The sequence below is a fragment of the Trichosurus vulpecula genome, chromosome 2 (assembly GCF_011100635.1).
Source record: "Trichosurus vulpecula isolate mTriVul1 chromosome 2, mTriVul1.pri, whole genome shotgun sequence".
NCBI classification, from domain to species: Eukaryota; Metazoa; Chordata; class Mammalia; order Diprotodontia; family Phalangeridae; genus Trichosurus; species Trichosurus vulpecula.
In genome coordinates, this window is record NC_050574.1 from 94,049,926 (window position 1) to 94,072,210 (window position 22,285).

Here is a 22,285-nt window from a genome sequence, read left to right on the forward strand (position 1 = left end):
TCTTTTTTATTATAGTACGTTGGTAAATACATGTTTTATTCCGTAAGTTAAAAATAAAATAAATAAAACATAACAAAGAAAAGTGAAATTTTAAAGATGGAAACCAAAAAAGACTATAGAAATGATAAAGCTAAAAGTTGGTTCTTTAAATAGATTAACAAAATCAGTAAGCCTTGTCAAAAAGAAAAGGAAGGAAAATCAAGTTACCACTTCCTCTAAAAAAATAAGAACAAGGTAAAATCACAACAGATGAGAAATAAAAGGAATTGTCAAAACCTTGCTACATATCACAGTGTGCTAGCAGAAATTAGAAGATTGCTTACAAAAATTTAGGGACTAGAGAGAGACTAAACCTGTTATTTTATTGGTAAGTAAAGTACCTAATAAATTCAGTTTCAGAAAATTAAATTGAGCAAACAAACCATAAAGGAACTACCAAAGGAAAAAAAAATAATCTGTTCCAGGTGGATTGATAGATCAGTTCTATCCAGTATTTAAAGACCAGTTAATATTATTGCTGCACAGATTCTCAAAAAAATAAGAAAGCAACCTATCAAAGTCCTTATATGTGATGAAAATAGTCTGATAACAAAGATAGAGCAAAAAAAAAGAGAACTATAGACCAATATCATCAATAGATATTAATCCAAAATGCTTGTATAAAGATTTTATGAATATATATGTATATATGCTTATATACCCAAAATATATCCTTTTGGCCGATATGGATTTATATCTGGTAGATAAGGATAGTTCAGCCTTAGGAATACAATTAAGATAATAAGATTAAAAAATAAAAACACTCCAAACTACATGATTACATCAATAGCTTCAGAAAAAGTCATTGGCAGAGCTCAACATTAATTTTTATTAAAAAACAAACAGACCTTTAGCATAGGTAGAAAAGAGCCATTTTAAATATAAATATTATATTATATGGGTGTATCTAGAATTTGTGTATCTAGAGTTATTTTCGATGGGGAGAAACTAAAAGCTTTTCCTAGTGGATGTAACTATAAAGCAAGGATTCTCCCTGCCCCCATTGTTATTTGGTATAATTTTTAAAATGCTAGCAATTGCAATAAGACAAGAGACAAATTAAAAGCATAAAGCAAAGCAAAAATAAAAGTGTCTCTCTTTGCTGATAATATAATTTAATTTGAAGTCAACAAGTCAAGTCAAAAAGATTTATTAAGCTCCTACTGTGTGCTAGGCACTGTGCTACGAGTTGGGGATATAAAGGAAGATTTAAAAAAAGCAGTCTGCACTCTGAAGGAGCTTACACTACTGGGGGGTACAACATAAAGCTATGTACAAACAAGATATATTCAGGATAAATTGGAGGCAGTCTCAAAGGGGAGGCATTAGGATTAAGGAGAACAAAGAGAGACTTCTTTCAAAAGCTAGGATATGGATGAAGCCAGGGAAGCCAGTAGGTGATGAGGAGGGAGAGTGTTTCATCATTGGGGGATGGTGGAGGATAGAAAAAGTATGGAGTTGGGAGATGTGGTGTCATGTGGGAAGAACAACAAGGAGGCCAATGTTACTAGATCTCAGGATACATGGGGAGGAATAAGTTTTAAGAAGACAAAAAGGTAGGCAGGGGCTATGCCATGAAGGGCTTTAAAAAACAAATAGCAGGTTTCATATTTGATCTTGGAGGTAATAGGGAGTCACTAGAGTTTGTTGAATAGGGAGTGAAGTGACCCAATCTCAACTGTATGCTTTATAAAGATCAGTTTGATAAATGAGCAGAAGATATAATACAAAAAGAGACAGTACTTAATTTAATTTGATAGACATAACACTAAATATATAAACTACCGAGAGGTTACTTTTTATAAAGCTATGCAAAATAACAGGTCATTTGGAAGGAAGACATCTAGACTCTCACAATGAAGAAAGCAGAAACAAAAGAGGAAGAGTACTCTCAGACCTCATATTATAAAGCAGTAAACGTCCAAAACTATTTGATACTGTATTTTTTTAAATATAAAAGTAGATAATTGGAAAAATACAAATAAAGAAGAATCAGAAACAACTGAACTCAGTAACCTAGTGTTCCATAAATCTAAAAACATAAGTTATTTTGGGAAGAACTCCCTTTTTGACAAGAACTGCTAGAAAAACTGAAAAGCAGCTTGTCAGGAATTAGGTTTAATCCTACATCTTACATTGTATATCAAAACACACTCAAAATGCATATACAACTTAAATGTAGAAGGTCACACTATAAATAAAATTGTGAAGAACAAGATCCCATGTGTTTCATATTTATGGCTAGGGGGAGAATTATTAATCACAGAAGGGATAGGAATCATCACAAAAGATTAAGTAGCTAATTTGAATTACATGAAACTTGAAAAGCTTTTTTATTAAAGCTACTATAACAAATGAAAGTACTGACTAACAAAAAAAATTTGTATCAAATCTTTTAGATAAAGATCTGAGTACTTGATCTATATTAAAAATTGATACAAATATTTAAGACAGAACCATTCTCCAGTAGAAAGTGGGCAAATGATGTGAACGAATAGTTTACAAAAGAATTTCAGAGTACTAATAAACATATGAAAGTTTGCTCTGAATCGCTAAGAAGACAAATGCAAATCAAAACAACTTTGAAGTTTAACCTGTATTCACCCAAAAAACTAGCAGAGGTGACCAAAAATGGCAATAGTCAGTGTTAAAAGACTGGGCTAAGACAAGTACGCTAATACACTGTTATTGGAGCTGCAGATTGGTCCAACCTTTCTGGAAAACACTTTGGATTTAGCCAAATAGTTCCCTTTGATCCAGAGATCCCATTATTAACACATTATTACCTCCGGGGAGGTAAAAGCCCGAAAGAAAAGTTCTGTGAACCCCTATAAACCAAGACATCTAGAGTAGATCTTGCTGTGATCTCAAAGAGCTGGAAACAGTTTCCCGTTGATTGGGAAAAAATAAAAACATTGTGACACATGAACGTAATGGAGTATTTCTATAGTATCAGAAATTATGAATAGAAATAATTTGGAGAATCATTGGAAGACATATAAACTGATAGAGATCGAAGTAAGCATAATTGGGAAAGCAATATACACAACAACTACCACAACAATGTAGTTAGAAGCAAAAAAATAAAACTGAATTTTTTCTAATTTTCATGACAGTGTTTGACTCCAAAGAAGATTTGAGAAAATGCTTCTGTTAAGTTAGGGAACTACCACTGATTTGTTGGTTGGTTTTGCTGAATTGCTTTTTTGCCTCTTTATTTTTTAATGTTTGGTGTAAGGGGTAGTAGAAACATAAATTCAAAATGAGTATGATAGGAAAACAAACAATATCAATAAAAATAAGATTAAATATTTATTGAATTGAACAGATCATTTATAAAGGGAAGAAGATAGAGTCGAAGCCAAGTGCTTTTTTTTTTCTTGTTTAATCACACTAGAGAAATATTTGTTGGACGGGATGGGGGCAGGGCACGATGTGGAGTGGGGAGAAAGAGGTTGAAACTGCTGATTAAAAGGAATCAGGCAGTACCAAAATGGCAGAGTGAGGAAGGCACTCCCCAGAGCCCTCCCCAATTTTCCTCTAAACAACTTTGCAAAACTCCTCAGAATTGATTTAGGAGTGGGGAAGCAGCTTATTAGTTCAGCAGGAATGGTCTGTCTCATTGAGTTGGGAGGGGAGTAAAGTCAATGGGCAGCAGCAGAGGGGTGCACTCCAGGGGGCCTGCAGCCAAGCCATGAGCCCTGGTGCAAGCCACCAGTGAGGCCCTGCCCCCATGCAAACTAGTAGCCTTGAGGCAGACCAGCACCCCCAGTGCTGGCCACCAATAAGGCCCCACTCCTTGCTGGCCAGCAATAAGGTGACACCCCCTGAAGTGGACCAGCAGTAAGACTCTGCTTGCAGAATAAGCTAACTGCAAAGCCACACCCATGGAGCAAGCCATCAGCAAGGCCCCAAGCCTTGGGACAGTGTAGGAGCAGAGCCCAGCTGTTGCATAAAATACAAAGTCACAAAATAGGCAGAAAAAATGAGCAAAAGACAAAAAATGAACTTGACTATAGAAAGTCACTATGATGACAGTAAGGATCAAGGCATAAGCTTAGAATAGAACAACAGTGTCACAATGGCTACATGTGAAGCATCAAAGAAAAATTTGAATTGGTCTCAGGCTCCCCCCCCAAAAAAAGAACTCCTGGAAGAACTTTTAAAAGATTTTAAAAAGCAAATAGGAGAAGTAGAAGAAAAATTAGGAAAAGAAATTAGAGTAGCACCAGAAAATCATAAAACAAAGTCAACAGCTTGGTAAAAGAAATACAAAAGATGAGAAAAGATGTGCAAAAATTCCCTGAAGGAAACAACTCAAATGGAAAAGGAGGTACAAAAATTAACTGAAGAAAATAATTCCTTAAAAATTAGACTTGAGCAAGTGGAAACTAATGATTCCTTGAGACAAGAAATGATAAAGCAAAATCAGAAGAATAGAGGAAAATGTAAAATTTCTCACTTAAAAAACAACTGACCTGGAAAATAGATCCAGGAAAGATAATTTAAGAATTACTGGACTACCTAAAAGCCATGATACAAAGAAAAAGGCCTGGACATTATTTTTCAATAAATCATCAAGGAAAACTGTACTGATATAGAATCAGAGTGCCAAATAGATGTAAAAAATATCCATTGATCACCACCTGAGAGAGATCACAAAATGAAAACTCCCAGGAATATCAATAGCTAAATTCCAGAGTTCCCAGGTCAAGGAGAAAATATAGCCAGAAACAGTTCAAATATCATAGAGCCACAGTGGTTATTACATAGGATTTAATAGCCTCTACATAAAGAACCAGAGGGCTTGGAATATGATATTCTGGAAGGCAAAGGAGTTAGGATTACAAACAAAAATCACCTGTCTAGCAAAACTGAGTATAAGCCTTAAGGGGAAAAAAATGGAAATTTAATGAAATAGAAGATTTTCAAGCATTCTTAATTAAAAGACCAGAGCTGAATTAAAAAATTAGTCTTCAAATACAGGACTCAAAAGAAACATAAAAAGGTAAAACAAAAAAAGAGAAAACATAGGAGATTCAATACAGTTAAACTGTTTGTGTTCCTACATGGCAAGATGATACATGTAACTCTTAAGAACTTTATCACTGTGGGGTCAATTAAAAAGAGCATACATAGATGGGATGATATCCATAAAAACAAAATTAAGGGATGAGAAAGATTGCCCTGGGAGAAGAGGGAAAGAGGGAATAGAATGGGGCAAATTATCTCATTTTTAAAAAGGCTCAGAAGAGCTATTACACTGGAGGAGGAGAAGGTGGCAGAGTGTGGCGGGCAATGCTTGAACCTTACTCTCATCAGAATTGACTCGAAGGAATCACATATATACTTAGTTGGATATAGAAATCTATCTTACCTTGTAGGAAAGTAAAAAGGGATGGGGATTAAAAAAAAGGGGATTAGTGACTGACAGGAGGAAGGACAGATTGGAGGAGGCGATGATCAGAAGCAAAAATTCTGAGGAGGAACAGGGTAGAAGGTGTGAGAGAGAGAGAAAGATAAGGAAAAACTAAGATGGAAGGAAATACACAGTTATCAAAACTATAAATGTGAATGAAATGAACTCACCCATTGTAATGGCAAGAAAAGTGGGACTTTTTGCTGTTTTTCCTTTTGGAGTACTTCTCAGCACTGAGGCAACCAAGTGCCTTTGATTGAGCCTTGCCTTTGTTTGAATCGAGTCTTCGATTGAGTCAAGAGTCTTTGATGACCTGCTTAAGTCAAATGAGTTTGAGTCACATAGTTGTGATGCCCTCTGTGGGCTGACCCTGAAGAAGTGTATATGTACCCTGAGGTTACCATTTTGCTTTGGGCCTCACTCATTGAAAGAGTATTCATGTGATTGGCCAGATGAGACTCTGGGTAGCCATTAAGGAGCCCCTTGGCTCCTTCCTATCTTCCTTCCTTCCTGTTTTGATTTTTCTTGCACAGAATGACTAATATGGGAATGATTGCACATGTGTTACCTGTATCATATTACATACTTTCTCAGGGAAAGGAGAGGGGAGTAAGGGAAGAATAGAATTTGGAACTCAAAACTTTTTAAAAAATGAATATTTTTTAAAATTACATGTATAGTTGGGGAAAAATAAAATATTTTTAAAAATGAAATGAGGTGGGTTTTTTGTTAATTCTCTGTTGATGCTAAGTTTATAAAATGGGATTGCAAACAAATATAATAGAAATGATTGAGAGATTCTTATCATATGAGAAAAAGATAACTTATTTAGATCAGCGGTTTTGTTTCTAAAGTTAATTCCTTAAAAGAGATTTCATCAGAGGTACACCTTATAATTTGTCTTTTTAATTCTCATTTCAGGTTCAGTTTGATCGCTATCTGTCTGCCCCAGATAATTTGTTAATGCCACAGCTGAATTTCCTTCTAAGTGCCACAGTAAAGTAAGTATTTTATACTTTAAAAAAGTAGTAAACATTGAAGTATTAAGTAGGCCCACATTAATGTATACTCCATCATAATTTCTACTAAAACTGTCAGAAATTTAACATTTTAGATACTACAGAATGAGATTTAACCTCATATCATAAATTTAGAGCTAGATGTAACCTTAAGGGTTATCTAATTTAGTCACCCTTCAGTTTATACATGAGGAAACTGAGATTCAGAAAGGCACTTGTCCACGGTCATATATGTAGTGAGTAGCAGTGCGGGGAATTGAACCATGTTACAAATACATGCTCATTCCACTGCACCATTCTGCCTTCTCTTAGCTTGGGTTGTACTCCAAGTACTCTCTGTATTAGAAAGGCAGATAAGTAGGTAGGCAGGTAAGTGGATGGATGGATGGATGGATGGATGGATGGATGGATGGATGGACGGATGGACGGACAGATAGATGATGGATAGATAGATGGATAGATTGATGTATTGTTGCTGAGCTCCCCTGCATGAGCAGATTGTAATGGACTGTAATTGATTTTGACAGAAATCAGTTAAATCATATATTCATAATGGAATATTCTTAAGTATGGTATTTTATAGATTATTTTGGTTGTGTGAATCTGTCCGCTGTAGAAACTCATTATAAAACATTTTAGTATTACATAATTTAGATACATTACAAATTTAAAATGTCCACCTGAGGGGGAGCTGTTATTCCCTCTGTACTTTGCACTGATCAGACATCTGGATTATTGTGTTCGTTTCTGGATATCACACTTTCAGAAGGGCATTGATAAAACAAGATATTCCCAGAGAAGACAGTCGGGATAGTGAAAGGACAGAAAACCAATATGAATAATTTTCTTACAGTGAGAGCTGGTCAACAATGGAATATGCTGCCTTGATAAGTAAAGTTGCTAAAAACTGGAAGTATTCAGAGACTGAATATCCATCTATTGAGGGTATTCTTTCATTAGTTTGGGTAATGTCCTAGGTGACCTGTTATGCCTCTTCTAACTCTTAAGATCCTGAGATTCTAAAACATAGATTAATTACATCAAGTTATACCTGATAAAACATTGTACCTCCTATAAAGAGCCATGTTTTATCTACTAATGCCAGAGTTTTAAATTAGTTGTACAATATTTACAAAATACCTGTATTACTTGTTTGATTTAGAATCACATTTGAACACTGAGGGGCTGAGTATATTATCTTGTAATTTTATGTTGACTTTATTAATGTAAGAAAATCTCATCACATAATATAATCTGGAATGGGGAAAATCAAATATATTTTAGAATACTTCACTTTGAGTAATTTGTTATATGAAGGCTTATTAAAATGACTAATTTTAATTTAGCTAATTAACAGAAAATTATGATTAGTGATATTAAGATACATACACACACATAATGACTTGGAGTTTTGGTTTAAATAAATTTATTTTAAAGTGATTATAATTATTAAATTATTATAATCACACAACAGAATAATTTTTTGTCTTGCTAGCTAGGTAATCTAGAGTGAATTCTTCCCTGGTTAGAATGATTAATACTTAAGTATAAATTAAAGAGACTAATAATAGCATGGGACATTTTAAGTGGTTATATTTCTTTCCTTAACCTCTGGGGTCTCATTAAGGTTGGCTTAAAGCCCAAACAGTTCCATGCTGACAGGCTTTTGGCAGACCTAAAACTTACATCTTTGCCAGAATTCTGTAAGTTACTGTCATCTGAGAAAAATGCTTTGCATTGGTCAGACTGTACCTGGAGTGTTTAGTTCTGAGTATTACATTTTGTGAGAGAAACCAAGCTAATGCAGGTACAGAAGAGGGGTGATGAGGTTGGGGAGGAGACTCAAAACTATGTCATATGGAGATCTGGTTTGCCAGGTGGAGTTTAGAATGAATGTATTCTACAAAAATAAGATATTCCTGTGGGTTATCATTCCTATGTCTTTTATTTTGGGCTGCTCTATAGTAACTATCATTGACCATATCAAGCCTGGCAATTAGAATTAACTAAATGGAATAGGCATAATTCAAAGTTGCAGAAATTGGAGTAGAAAGAAGCCAAATTGACTAGGTAGGCTAGGGATAGTCATAGGGACTGGACTTGTGATTGCAGTGGCATAGGGAGCAAAGCTAAAAGTCTTAGAAAGTTGTCTTGAGCGCTGAGAGACTGATTAAGTGACTATGCAGTCACACAGCCAGGATGTGTCAGAAGCAGGCCTTGAATCTAGCTCTTCTTGGCATTGTGGCCAGTTCTTCATCCACTAGACCACATTATCTCTTTAGTCTGGTTTGGTAGAATAAAAACCTACATTATTTAATGCGCTCTAGGTATATAAAGGAAATATAAACTTTCTCAGCAAGTTTGCAGTGATAAGAAGCCTTTCCCTTTCTACTAGTATCTTTGCGTTATGATTTTCACCAGAAATTGAGCCTACTTTCTTCATTTTCAAGGGAAGGTGAATTTATTCATTTACAAATTTCTTCCCTTTCTACCCTTTCCATTTCTTGAACCACCTTTAACCACTTCCCTACTTGTGTGGACCATCCATTGAATCTGTGAATGAAAGAAGGGAACGGGAAAGTCCTAGACATCAAGTTACATGTATTCCCTAAACTGATATAAGTTTTCTAGTGGGTTATCCTTGTATTAGTCATATTATTTCCCTTTAAAAAGTCTGTATGCCATATTGAAGAAAAAATATTGTTTAGCCTTCTTAGAAACATGTATTCACCTGTAAAATTAGAGAATTGGACTAGATGGCCTCTCAGGTCCCTTCTGGCTTTAGATTTTTGATCTTATAATCCTTTTATGTATAGTTCTGTCTCCCTCATCATATTCCTTGAGGCCAGTTATCCTACTGGGGGTGTAAGTATCTGTACTAGGAATCTAGTTAAGCAGTAGGTGGATATGAGTTCTAGACAGACCAAGCCCTACCCTCTTCCCAAATTCTCTTTTACTGTCAAGGGCACTGCCATCTTCGTTACTCAGATTCACAATCTTGGTGTCATCCTCTGCTCCTCATTCTTGCTTACCTCTCTTTGCAAACTATAGGCAAGTCCTGTTGTTTCATCCTTCACAACATCTTTAACATGCATCCCCTTGTCTCCTCTGACAGCCATGCTGGACCAGGTCCTCATTACCTCACACTTGCAATATTGCAAGTCTCTCTGCCTTAAATCTCTCTATACTTCAGGCCTTCCTTCACTGGATTGGCAAAATGAGTGTAGGTCTGACTTTGTCCTTCCTCTACTTACTAAACGTCAATGGCTCCCAGTTACCTCTAGGATCAAATTTTAAATCCTCTTTGGCTTTTAAAATACTTCACAACCTGGCCTCTTTAATTTTCCAGTCTTCCTACAATTTACTCTTTTTTTACATATTCTACAGTTCATTAATACAGGCCTTCTTCTTGTTACTCACATGTGATATCGCAGCACCTTATCTTTTCAATGCCTATTCGCCCATACCTGTAAATTTTAAATTTATTTTTTATTTTTAGTTTACAAGACTCAGTTCCACAAGTTTTTGAGTTTCAAATTTTCTCTCTCCCTCTCCTCCTCCCTCCCCCGCAAGACGGTATGTAATACGACATAGGTTCTCCATATACCTTCACAATGAACTTATTTACATAACAGTCCAGTTGTAAAGAAGAATTAAAACCAATGCAATGAATCATGAGAAAGAAGAAACAAAACCAAAAAAGAAGGAAAAAAAAAGAGAGCAAATAGTTTGCCTCAATCTGCATTCAGACTCCATAATTCTTTCTCTGGATGTGCACAGCTTTTTCCATTGTGAGTCTTTCGTAGCTGTCTTTGAACCTTGCATTGATGAGAGGAGCCAAGTCTATCAAAGTTAGTCCTTACAGTTATCATGTGTCTGTAATTGTGTATAATGATCTCCTGGTTCTGCTCCTCTCACTCAGCATCAGTTCATATAAGTCTTTCCAGGTTATAATGAAGTCTACCTGCTCCTCATTTCATATAGCACTATAGTATTCCATTACATTCATATGCCACAATTTGTTTAGCCATTCCCCAGTTGATGGGCATCCCCTTGATTTCCAATTATTTGTCACCACAAAAAGAGCAGCTATAAATATTTTTGTACATACAGGTCCCTTTCCCACTTGTGTGATCTCTCTGGGATACAGCCCTAGAAGTGGTGTTGCTGGGTCAAAGGGTATGTACATTTTTATAGCCCTTTGGGCATAGTTCCAAATTGCTCTACAGAATGGCTGAATCAGTGTACAACTCCACCAACAATGTAACAATGTTCCAGTTTTCCCACATCCTCTCCAGCATTTATCATTTTCCTGTTTTGTCATGTTAGCCAATCTGACAGGAGAGATGTGGTACCTAAGAGTTGTTTTGATTTGCATTTGTCTAATCAATAGTGATTTAGAGCATTTTTTTCATATGCCTATAGATATCTTTAATTTCTTCCTCTGAAAACTGCCTGTTCATATCCTTTGACCATTTCTCAATTGGGGAATGACTTGTATTCCTATAAATTTGACTCAGTTCCCTATATATTTTAGATATGAGGCCTTTATCAGAGACACTAGTTGTAAAGATTCTTTCCCAATTTTCTGCTTTCCTCCTAATCTTTGTTGCATTGGCTTCGTTTGTACAAAAACTTTTAAATTTAACATAATCAAAATTATCCATTTTGCATTTTGTAATGCTCTCTATCTCTTGTTGTGTCATGAATTCTTTTCTTTTCCATAAATCTGACAGGTAAACTACTCCTTGCTCTCCCAAATTGCTTATAGTATCAGCCTTTATCCCCAAATCATGAACCCATTTTGACTTTATTTTGGTATATGTTATAAGATATTGGTCTCTGCCCAGTTTCTGCCATACTGTTTTCCAGTTTTCCCAGCAGTTCTTGTGAAATAGTGAATTCTTAACCCAGAGGCTGGACTCTTTGGGTTTATCAAAGAGTAAATTGCTATAGTCATTGACTACTGCATCTTGTGTACCTCACCTATTCCACTGATCCACCACTGTATTTCTTAGCCAGTACCAAGTAGTTTTGATGACTGCTGCTTTATAATACAGTTTAATATCTGGTATGGCTAGGCCACCTTCCCTGGCATTTCTTTTCATTAATTCCCTGGATATTCTGGACTTTTTGTTCTTCCAGATGAATTTTGTTATTATTTTATCCATCCCTGTAAAATAATTTTTTAATAGTTTGATTGGTATGTCACAGAAGAAGTAAATTAATTTTGGTAAAATTGTCATTTTTATTATATTAGTTCCGCCTAACCATGGGCAACTGCTGTTTTTCCATTTATTTAGGTCTGACTTTATTTGCGTGAAAAGTGTTTTGTAATTGTGTTCATATAGGTCCTGGGTTTGTCTTGGCAGGTAGACTCCCAAATATTTTGTAGTGTCTACAGTAACTTTAAATGGAATTTCTTCTTCTATCTCTTGCTGTTGGGCTTTGTTAGTAATATATAGGAATGTCAAGGATTTATGTGGGTTTATTTTATATCCTGCAACTTTGCCAAAGTTTTCAGGTATTTTTTACTTGAATCTCTAGGATTCTCTAAGTGAATCATCATATCAGCTGCAAAGAGTGATAACTTAGTTTCTTCTTTACCTATTCTAATTCCTTCAATTTCTTTTTCTCCTCATATTGCTAAAGCTAACATTTCTAGTACCAAATTAAATAAAAGGGTGATAATGGACATCCTCGTTTCACACCCCGTCTTATTGGGAATGCATCTAACTTATTCCCATTATATATGATGCTTGCTGATGGTTTTAGGTAGATGCTACTTATAATTTTAAGGAAGACTCCATTTAGTCCTATACTTTCTAGTGTTTTAATAGGAGTGGGTATTGTATTTTGTCAGAAGCTTTTTCTGTATCTATTAAGATAATCATATGGTTTCTGCTGGTTTTGTTGTTGATATAATCAATTATGCTGATAGTTTTCCTAATATTGAACCAGCCTCGCATTCCTGGAATAAATCCTACCTGGTCATAGTGTATTATTCTCGTGATAAGTTGCTGCAGTCTTTTTGCTAATATTTTATTTAAAATTTTTGCATCAATATTCATTAGGGAAATTGGTCTATAATTTTCTTTCCCTTTTGACTCTTCCTGGTTTAGGTATTAGTACCATATTTGTGTCATAAAAAGAATTTGGTAGGATTCCTTCACCTATTTTCCCAAATAGTCTATAAAGTATGGGAATTAATTGTTCCTTAAGTGTTTGATAGAATTCACATGTAAAACCTCCTGGCCCTGGAGATTTTTTTTCCTAGGAAGTTCATTGATGGCTTCCTCAATTTCTTTTTCTGAAATGAGGTTATTTAGGAATTTTACTTCCTCTTCTGTTAACCTGGGCAATTTACATTTTTGTAAATATTAATCCATTTCCCTAAGATTGTCAAATTTATGGCATACAATTGGGCAAAATAATTCCTAATTATTGTTTTAATTTCCTCATCATTGGAGGTGAATTCACCCTTTTCATTTTTGATACTGGTAATTTGGTTTTCTTCTTTCTTTTTTTTTTAATCAGATTGACCAAAGGTTTATCCATTTTATAGCTTTTTCCATAAAACCAGCTCTTAGTTTTATTTATTAGTTCAATAGTTTTCTGGATTTCAATTTTATTAATTTCTCCTTTGGTTTTCAGTATTTCTAATTTGGTATTTAATTGGGGATTTTCATTTTGTTCCTTTTCTAGCTTTTTCAGTTGCATGCCCAATCCATTGATCTCTTTTTTCTCTTTTTATTCATGTAAGCATTTAGAGATATAAAACTTCCCCTAAGAACTGCTTTTGCTGCATCCCATAAGTTTTGGTGTGTTGTCTCATTATTGTCATTCTCTTGAATGAAGTTATTGTTTCTATGATTTGTTCTTTGGCCCACTCATTCTTCAGGATTAGATTATTTAGTTTCCAATTAACTTTTAGTTTATCTTTCCATGGTCCTTTATCCTGTAATACTTTCTTTTCTTGTCTCTGTCTCTTGAATTCCCTGGCTTCCTTCAAGACAAAGCTCAAATCTTAACCTGTTGCAAGACGCTCCCTACCACTATGAGAGAGACAGAGACAGAGACAGAGACAGAGACAGAGACAGAGAGCACTTTTAGCACAGTACATAGTAAGTGCTTAGTGATTGTCAATTTAACTTGACAGTGGATTGAGGTCAGAATATTTGTTCATATATAGAAGAACAAATGGATACTATAAATTCAGGCAGAGAAGCAGTATCTAAACTTTAGATTCCAAAGTCTATGTGAACCAGTAAAGAGCAGGTAGGTACTATGGGTCCAGAAAGTCTATGGATCCAGGTAGGCAAGCAAAGTCCAGAGTTAGTGAAGACCAACAAAGACGAGAAAGAGCAAATTAGCTTATCCAAAGTAATGCTAGTAAACAAGATTGTGACTTTGGATCCTAAGGCAAAACATTTGCATTCTTCATGAGTTATGACCTCATTTTTGTGTTTGCAGCCAGAATACCAGATTTGTCCCTGATTCTATCAGGGACTCTATTTTTGCTTCCTATTCTTCTCACATCATGTGGAATACCATATTTGATAAACAATATTTTAATAAGGGGAAGTTAGAGATATTCAAAATATGACCATAACTTTTGAAGTTTATGTTATAGAAGGCAATTGGAAAAGTTTCCCAAAAAAATATCCCTTTGCTCACTAAAAAAAGATGGAAAATTGGTCTGAATGAACTACTGGTTTAACCCAATGTGATAATTTTTATATTATGACAGTAAAAAGGAATAAAAGCATTCTCTGTAACCAAGGACTTAGTAAACAGCACATTTAATATTCGTGGCTTGCTTCGTAAAGTAATGAGTACCCTATGGCTTATAATTTTAGAGGCTACGTGCTAACCATCAGGAATGTTTTAGAGAGTACTCACATGGATAGGACGTTAGTATCACTTTCACATCCCTCCCAGATTTGTTTCCTTGATGCTGTGACTCAACTCAGTATTATAGCCTTTTTTAATTTTGTAGTTGTTGGTCATTTAGCTTAGAATTGAGCACTGGGAGAGACTTTAAGATATAATTTAGTCTTTCCTCATTTTACGGATAAAGAAGCTGAGGCCCAGAGGCATTAAGTGACTTGCCCAAAGACTCACAAAAAGTAAGTGACAGAGCCTAGATTTGAACCAGTCTTTTTGACTTCTTTATTTCCTTCTCATTAGCATTAAGTTGCCCTTTTAGCTGTGATTCTGTAATAAAGCTCTATTTTTCAAATCACAGAAACTGAATGTTGAAATAAACTATTTTTAGAAATGTTAGATTTATGGTAATGATAAAGATTGTATCATGTTGTTATGGCAACTGAATGCTAAAGTACTGATTAATGACAAGCACACTAGTTCCAGAAGTGAGAGAGTTCATTTCTCATCACAGCTCAGTGCTTTAAAAATTAATTTAAAATAAAATAATTTCTGTGAAGTATATTTTAAGTACGAATAATATTATCTGCGTTTCAGTTCCATACTAATCATTGCATGAAATGTTTAACAGTTTTCATGATAATGTAGCTTAATATTTTTTGCTGGTACATTTTTATAACTATGTCTTTTTAACTAGAGGAATATATAAATTTATCTACCAACACTATTCTGGGATTTGCTCATAATGGATTGAATAATTTTTTTTTTCTTTTTTAATGTGCAGTACCTCCTGATCTGCCTTTTCAAAGATTTTTTTTCCTTTCTCAAAACAGTGAATCAACTATAGAAGCTACTACACCAAATCACATAAGGACATTTTAGCCACTCCTTCTGGACAGTAAGGGGACCATCTGACAAAATATGAAATTTTTAAATGAGTATTTTAATAGTAGCATAGGGGTGCAGGAGTGTCAATATACCTCTAAGACACTTTCCTATCTCTACTGGAGCTTTTTGAATAAAATATCATCATCTGAAAGATAGCAACTAGCAACTGCATTTAAAATTTTAGGCATAGGCCCAGAGTACTCAAAGCATAATAAAAGTGCACATTTGCCTTCTGGCTTGTGACCTAATACAAGATGTACAAGCAGGTTGGTATCATTACCAGTTCTCATGGGAAACTACTTAACTAACACGCGTTCTCCTCTGCCCATCCATTAGGTGAGAAGAGGACAGATGTACTCCCTCTTTTTAGCAACACATGACTAAGCTAAGGCATCTGTTTGCTGCTAGTTGTCAGATCAGATTTTAATTATGAGAATACCCTGGCAATATAAACTATTGTGTCTTTAGGAACTCTGCTGATTGGAAATGACTAATAATTTATAATTTGGGGCCTAGCTAAAATTCATCTTTGTAACAATCTATAAAGACAAGGTTCAAGAAGTAAATTGATATTGTAAACAGCAAGAGAATACTTAAAATAATAATATCTTGAAGCCTCTTAGAAAAATAGATAACATTTATGGAGCTCTTTAAGGTTTGCAAAGTGCTTTGCAAATTTTATTACATTTGATCTTCACAACAACTCTGTGAGGTAAATGCTACTATTATTCCCCTTTGCCAAGCGAAGGGACTGAGATTGGAACAGGTTTAATAGTTTGACAAGGGTCCAAAAGCTAATAAGGTATCAACCGGACCAGAATCAGCCTCTAACCTGGGGCTTCCTGGAGCCAAAACACAGCAGGCTAGAGACAAGAGAGTCAGAACACAAATAGAAGTTTAATTAATTTCAGAGTGAGGAAAATGAGGGGTGCAAATGGAAGCCCCCCCCCCTTCTAAGGAGGGCTTAACATGCTGACCAAAGACAGGTTTTATATACATAAAAACCACAAGTTGACTGAACCATGACATAGTCATTTTTAGGTCTTGAGTTACTGTTCCCATAGACACTGTGGGAACAGTATTGTCTCAAGTCTTGGGCTTCAGGATTGCTTATGGGTGCAGAATCGTAATTCTGTGATGAGAACAGGAGTACAGTACTTGTCAGTGACAAAGAACAGGGACTGTGAACATGTGATGGAGGTCCCTGGGAAACAGGGGGAGCTAAATCCCTCAGTGAACACCTGGTGCTGCTCCAAGCAATACACTTCGCCAGAGGGTGAGATCATCCCAGAGTGCAAAGGATAATTGTTATGGCAAGCTCAGGGCACAGCCTGCTTGCTGGGCCTTAGCTCTGTAAAACTGGGTATCTCCAAAATATTTTGACCTTTCCCCTTTTTGGCCAAAGGGAAGGTGTCTGAAAGAACTACTACCCTTAGATGGTCAATAAAGGAGAGGCAGGTAAGTGCCGTGGGATATTGCCCAGGGGATTTAGTTCTGTGAGGAGACCTTTTGGGGAAATGTGTCCCAGGTAATTTATTGCTAAAGGGCAGGGGGGCAAGAGTGTCAGAATGAGAAAATGCCAACACACTCGAGTCAGGGCCTTGGTGGTCGGACACACAACCAAAGGGAAGAGAAAAGCTAAGCCAGTAGATTTCAGTCCTCGTCTCATCTGGATGTTGGCTGCTTGTGGGTCCATCCGCCCAGGAGCAGGGGCTTACTTCAGGTGATCCAGGTTTAAGCAATTCAATAAAGTTTTTCTCACAATTCCATAGTTACATTAAATCAGGTACAGATCAGAGTACTTAGAGGGCTCACAATGGACCAATTCTGAGAAGGGAGATTTACATGTCAGCAAGGTAACCAAGAAAACTTAAACATTAACATCAAGTCCCATCTAACAGAGGCACAAGCTAACCAAACACTCTCTTAGCCTGTGGAGGAGGCCAAGACCAGAACAGAGCTGCAGAGGCTGGAGCCAAGCAGGCAGGAATAGTTAGGGGAACAGAAAGGATAGGAAAGATAGTCTCAGATGTTTCATGTAGTTATCTGGTCCCTAGATACCTTTTCTTGGACAATGTGCTTTATTCTTGGGACAACTCTAAAAGGGGCTTTGTTTCTCTGGTTCCAAATATAGAGGTTCTGACTTAATCTAATACAGTCACCTAAATTTGGTTCTCCAATTTTGAAACTTCAGAGCATTTTTGTTTATATATCATTTGCTGTCTCTGTCTTTACCTGTACTTGATATAATGTTTGATAGAATTCACTTGTAAATCTGTCTGGTTCTAGTGCTTTTATCTGAGATAGCTCATTTATGTCCTGTTTTTCTGCCTTTTAAAATTATCAGACAGATACTTTAAAAATGAAAGATATTTTCACTTTCTGTATCATTATTAATACAATTTATGTGTAAAACCCAATTAATTCTTAATTAATAAATCCTCAGAACTTATTACCAAAACATACTCAAAGCCTGAATTTTCATGATAGATAAATTTGGAAAGCAATTATTTGTATATAGTTCTCAGAGAAAACAGACTGATCCTGCTGCTTTTCTATGATTTTACTATTCCAGTTAATTAAAAAAACACTTTTTACATTACATCTTTGTCTTATTACCTTGTCCAATCATTTCCTCCTTTGGAGGATATAATCCCTCTGTTAAAATCATAAGATGTTCATACTTGAATCTTATTATAATAACTCAAAGATGTTCCAGCATCAATTTAATAGATTTAGTGTTGTGCTTACAAAACTACTTGGTTATAGAAATTTGCTATAGAAGGAAAAAGAGGGAAACTCCCTTACCTCTGTTGGAAAAGAAATCCCCTTACCTCTCTTTGAGTCCAGGCACGAGTCATATCTGACAGCCAATCATATATAGTCACAGACTGTTAAAAGCAAGGCTTAGGATTAACCAGGTGGGGAATTTTCCTTTTCAGCAAGGAAATAGCAAAATGGGAAAATAGAGTCAGCAGGATCCTACCTAGGCTGTGTCCTAGTTTGTCCCCCCAACCTTTCCCTGGCACAAATATCTACCTTTACGCAGTTCTCAGACTCCTGCACATGCCATTTTCTGCTGTTGGCTTTATGGTGATTCAGACAACTATCTTGGTAACCAAGGCTCAAAACAACAGTAAGTTTACAGTCCCAGGAATTTTTACCTTAAATAGCAAAACTTCACTAACCTCAACTTAGACCTTGGATCTCTTTCATGATGTTTCCCTAACAGTTAACATTTCATCAATCCTTTACTCATAAAGTAAAACTACCCATATTTTGGAGCTTCAGACATACAGAAAATGCCTAGTAGTTGATTCATCATTAATATATTGAAGCAACATTTCTAAACCAACTTATACACTTTCATAATAGCCAAGATTCAAGTGAAAATGTTATTATAGTAAATATTATTATTATTAGTATTACCTGTTTTATAACTAAATGTATGTCATTAAATGTTCAATAGCTTTCAAATATCCAATTTTATATCACATCTTTTTAAAAGCTCATTTCATATGTAACAACCTCCAGATTAAAATTGCTTTAACAGCCTTTCTGTTTTACAGTGGTCTCTCAAATTTCACAACATAAATTCAGAAATACAATATAATAATAACACATACAATAAACTTCAGATGACATCATTGCATTTCCAAATTATCACATATAAAAACCATTGATCTTATTACCTTTGGCATTTTAAAACCACTTTAAAGTTATCAGATATAAAACAATTACATTCATTTAGAGAAATAATAATAATAATAATAATAATAATAATAATGTAGTGCTCAGCATATGCCAGTCACTGTGTTCAGCACTTTTTAATCATTATGTCATGTCAGTATCACAATAACCATTATTATTTTTCACTTTACAAATCAGGAAACTGAGGCAAGCAGAGGCAAAATAACTTGCCATAAATTGTACTGCTAATGAGTTTCTGCAAATGGAACAGAGAAGTGTGGACTTACCAAGGGCAGAGACTGACTGGCTCCCCAACTTTGTATTGCTGGAATGGCTGGTGTCAGGGCTCAGGGAATGCTGGCCATGGGGCCTGACCCCCACCCCCTACTCCCAACAACTGCAGATGCTGCTGGGGCAGGGGCCACTTTCAGTTGTTGGGGCAAAGGGGGGCAGGGTATCCTAGGTGGGCAGGCTGAAAGATACCCAGGAGCATAGGGCTGCTGGGGCCACTGCCATTGTGGGGCCCTGCTGCGGCTGCTGTCCCCTGCTCCACCAGATGGGGCAGACCATAATTCAAGTTACCATACAATTCTCTGGCATTCTTTTTTCTTAATCTGATTTGAGATGAGAGGGATTAACAGAGAGACATGGGCTATAACAAAATAGGATAAAAACTGAAAAGTCAAGGAGGGGTTAACAAGAGGTTGCTATAAAATTGTTTACCTATTTTTTTTCCCCCACTCTTCATTTCTGGGATTACTAACTAGCTTTCCTTCACTGCCCTAAAACAATGAAGCCATTAATCTTCTACTTTTAAAACTTTTAAAAACTATTATAAAACTTAATCCTTATTTTTTCTTAAAATAAATTCTACAGAGTGGTAACCCCAAACCTACTAAGATTTTTCAGAAGTGGGTGAGTTCCTGAAATTACCCCAAAGTCTCAGGAATTCTCTCCTATAATCTAAAAATGGCTAATTGCTAAACTCCTTAATGATTAATCTCAAAACTTCCAGAGTCTGCTAAGATGTTTTTAGCACACAGCACAAACATGACACAGACATTCTTCATTTCACAAAGATACAAGACAGATACAAACAAAAAAGAAGAGCACACAGTCTATAGCTGAACATGCATTTACCAGTTTAAGTGAGAAAAAAAGAAGAGCGTGCAGTCCATATGTTCAGGCATTTTACTGAGGCACAGGGATCAGAAAAAAAGATCCCTCAGTTCATAGCCAGGCATGCCATTTCAGAGGTGTGCCTCACCAGAGTGATCTAGAATAAACCAGGTCAAGAAAGGGGCCCTGGAGTTTTCTTCACAAAGAAAGCTGAGCTGAATCAAAGATTGAGCTGGAATTGGAGTAGGAACAAAGGACAGAGGACTCACCAGACAAGGGTGGGACGGGGGTCTCAGACTCCAGAAAAATAAATCTCTAGTGGCACCTAGTCCACTTTCACTGGTACCAGAAGGCCCATTTGGCCCTGTTCCATGTCCAATCCCATTTCTGACACCAGTTAATGTCGACCAGACCAGAACCAGCCTCTAACTTGGGGGTACCTGGAGCCAAAACAGAGCAAGCCAGAGACAAGAGAGTCAGAACACAAACAGAAGTTTAATTAATTAATTTCAGAGTGAGGAAATTGATATTTGCAAAGGGAAGCCTCCCCACCTCCCCCAAGAAGGAGGGCTTAACATGCTGGACCAAAGGCAGGTTTTATATACATAAAAACCACAAGTGGGCTAGACCACGACATAATCATTTTTAGGTCCTGAGTTACTGTTCCCATGGGCCCTGTGGGAACAGTATTGTCTCAAGTCCTGGGGGGTCCTGATTGCTTACAGGGTACAGAATCAGAATTCTCTGATGGGAACAGGAGTGCAGTACCTGTCAGTGAAAAGGAACCCAGGAAATAAGGGGAGCTAAATCTCTCAGTGAACACCTAGTTCTGGTCCAAGCAATACACTTTGCCATAGGGTGAGATCATTCCACAGCACAAAAGATTCGTGTTATGCCAGGCTCAGGGCATAGCCTGCTTGCTGGGCCTTAGCTCTGCAAAACTGGGTATCTCCAAAATATTTTGACAAAGGTTATGAGACAAAATTTGAACTCAAGCCTTCCTGACTCCAAGTCTAACAGTATACACTAGTCCATTTGGTTCCTTCCTATATAAACATCCATTTTTTTAATATTGTTAAGAGTTGTAAATTATTCTTATCTGTTAAATAAATCTGGTCTTCCATAAACACTTTTCCTTATAATATTTCTTTAATTTAGTTCTACTTAACTTATATTTGCATACATATCCATATGTAGTCTTTGACATACAAACAAGTGCCATTAGATGCTTTTAAGCCTTTTACTACATAATTAATTTGAAGACAGCAGTAATGAACATCTAAATACATCAGTGACATGGTTGATTCCATGTGCTGGTTTGAGATTGTGGGAGGATGTGCATGCCCTAGTTATGCAGAGTGTAGTGCCTCAACACCTTATATACACAGCCCTAAGAACTTTCCAGGACAGGATACATCCAGAAAGAAATTCCCAGGATCTGGACTTGGGTAATTCTTGAGCATGCAGGAACAGAGTACCAGCCTACCTGCTACTTAGCAATTAGGTGGGACTTATTTCCTTCCTCCGAACAGTGTGGCTCTACCCCTTCTCTGGAATTCCATTTCTTTTCTTTCTCCTTTCACCATCCCCGGACATGCACACAAATTTGCCTTTGGTTACCTTACGCAGATTACTTAATTATTATAGTAACTTCCCCTTCAGACTATCTGGTGCCAAAATTTTAGTTTTAAGCTGAGATTTTGTTTTTGTCTTTTGCTACTCCAGCTCCCATTCCCTGACCAGAAACAAAATTTCATAGTGAAGTGAGACAATTCTCCCTTGAGGGCTACCAAGGAAAAGAACGTTTTCTGTTTAATTTTCATGGGTTTGCTGACCTAGTAGAGGGTCTGGCCTAGGGATTCTGTAAGCCTTCATGGATTTCCTCTGCTTCCTTTTTTGGGGAGAGAGGAAGCCAGAAACAAGAATTGGGCATGAAAAACAAGAAGAAATTATATTTATGTAGGCTTTGTGCTTTCATAATACATATTAACTCATTTGATACTCACAACAGTTTTACAGATGAGGAAATTGAGGCTCACAGGTGCTAGTTACTTGTCCAGTGTTATACAAGATACTGAATGAGAAACTTAGGACTTGAATCTAAGTCCTTTTATGAACTCCATATTACATCTCATAGAATGGAAGAAGTCAGAAACGGTAGGGGGAGTAAGAACGACAGGCCTATATTGGGTAGAAAACATTCTTTCTGCCTTAGTCTGATACA

General features: G+C 36.2%; 1 protein-coding gene across 1 annotated transcript in view; it reads left to right on the forward strand.

Moving 5' to 3' along the window:
* Nucleotides 1-22,285, forward strand: part of COG6 (component of oligomeric golgi complex 6) — a 129,719-nt gene that overhangs the window by 103,995 nt on the left and 3,439 nt on the right. Inside the window, exon 18 of the mRNA XM_036746809.1 lies at nucleotides 6,380-6,459. Within this exon, the coding sequence (XP_036602704.1) occupies nucleotides 6,380-6,459 (80 nt within the window). The remainder of the gene's footprint in view (nucleotides 1-6,379; nucleotides 6,460-22,285) is intronic.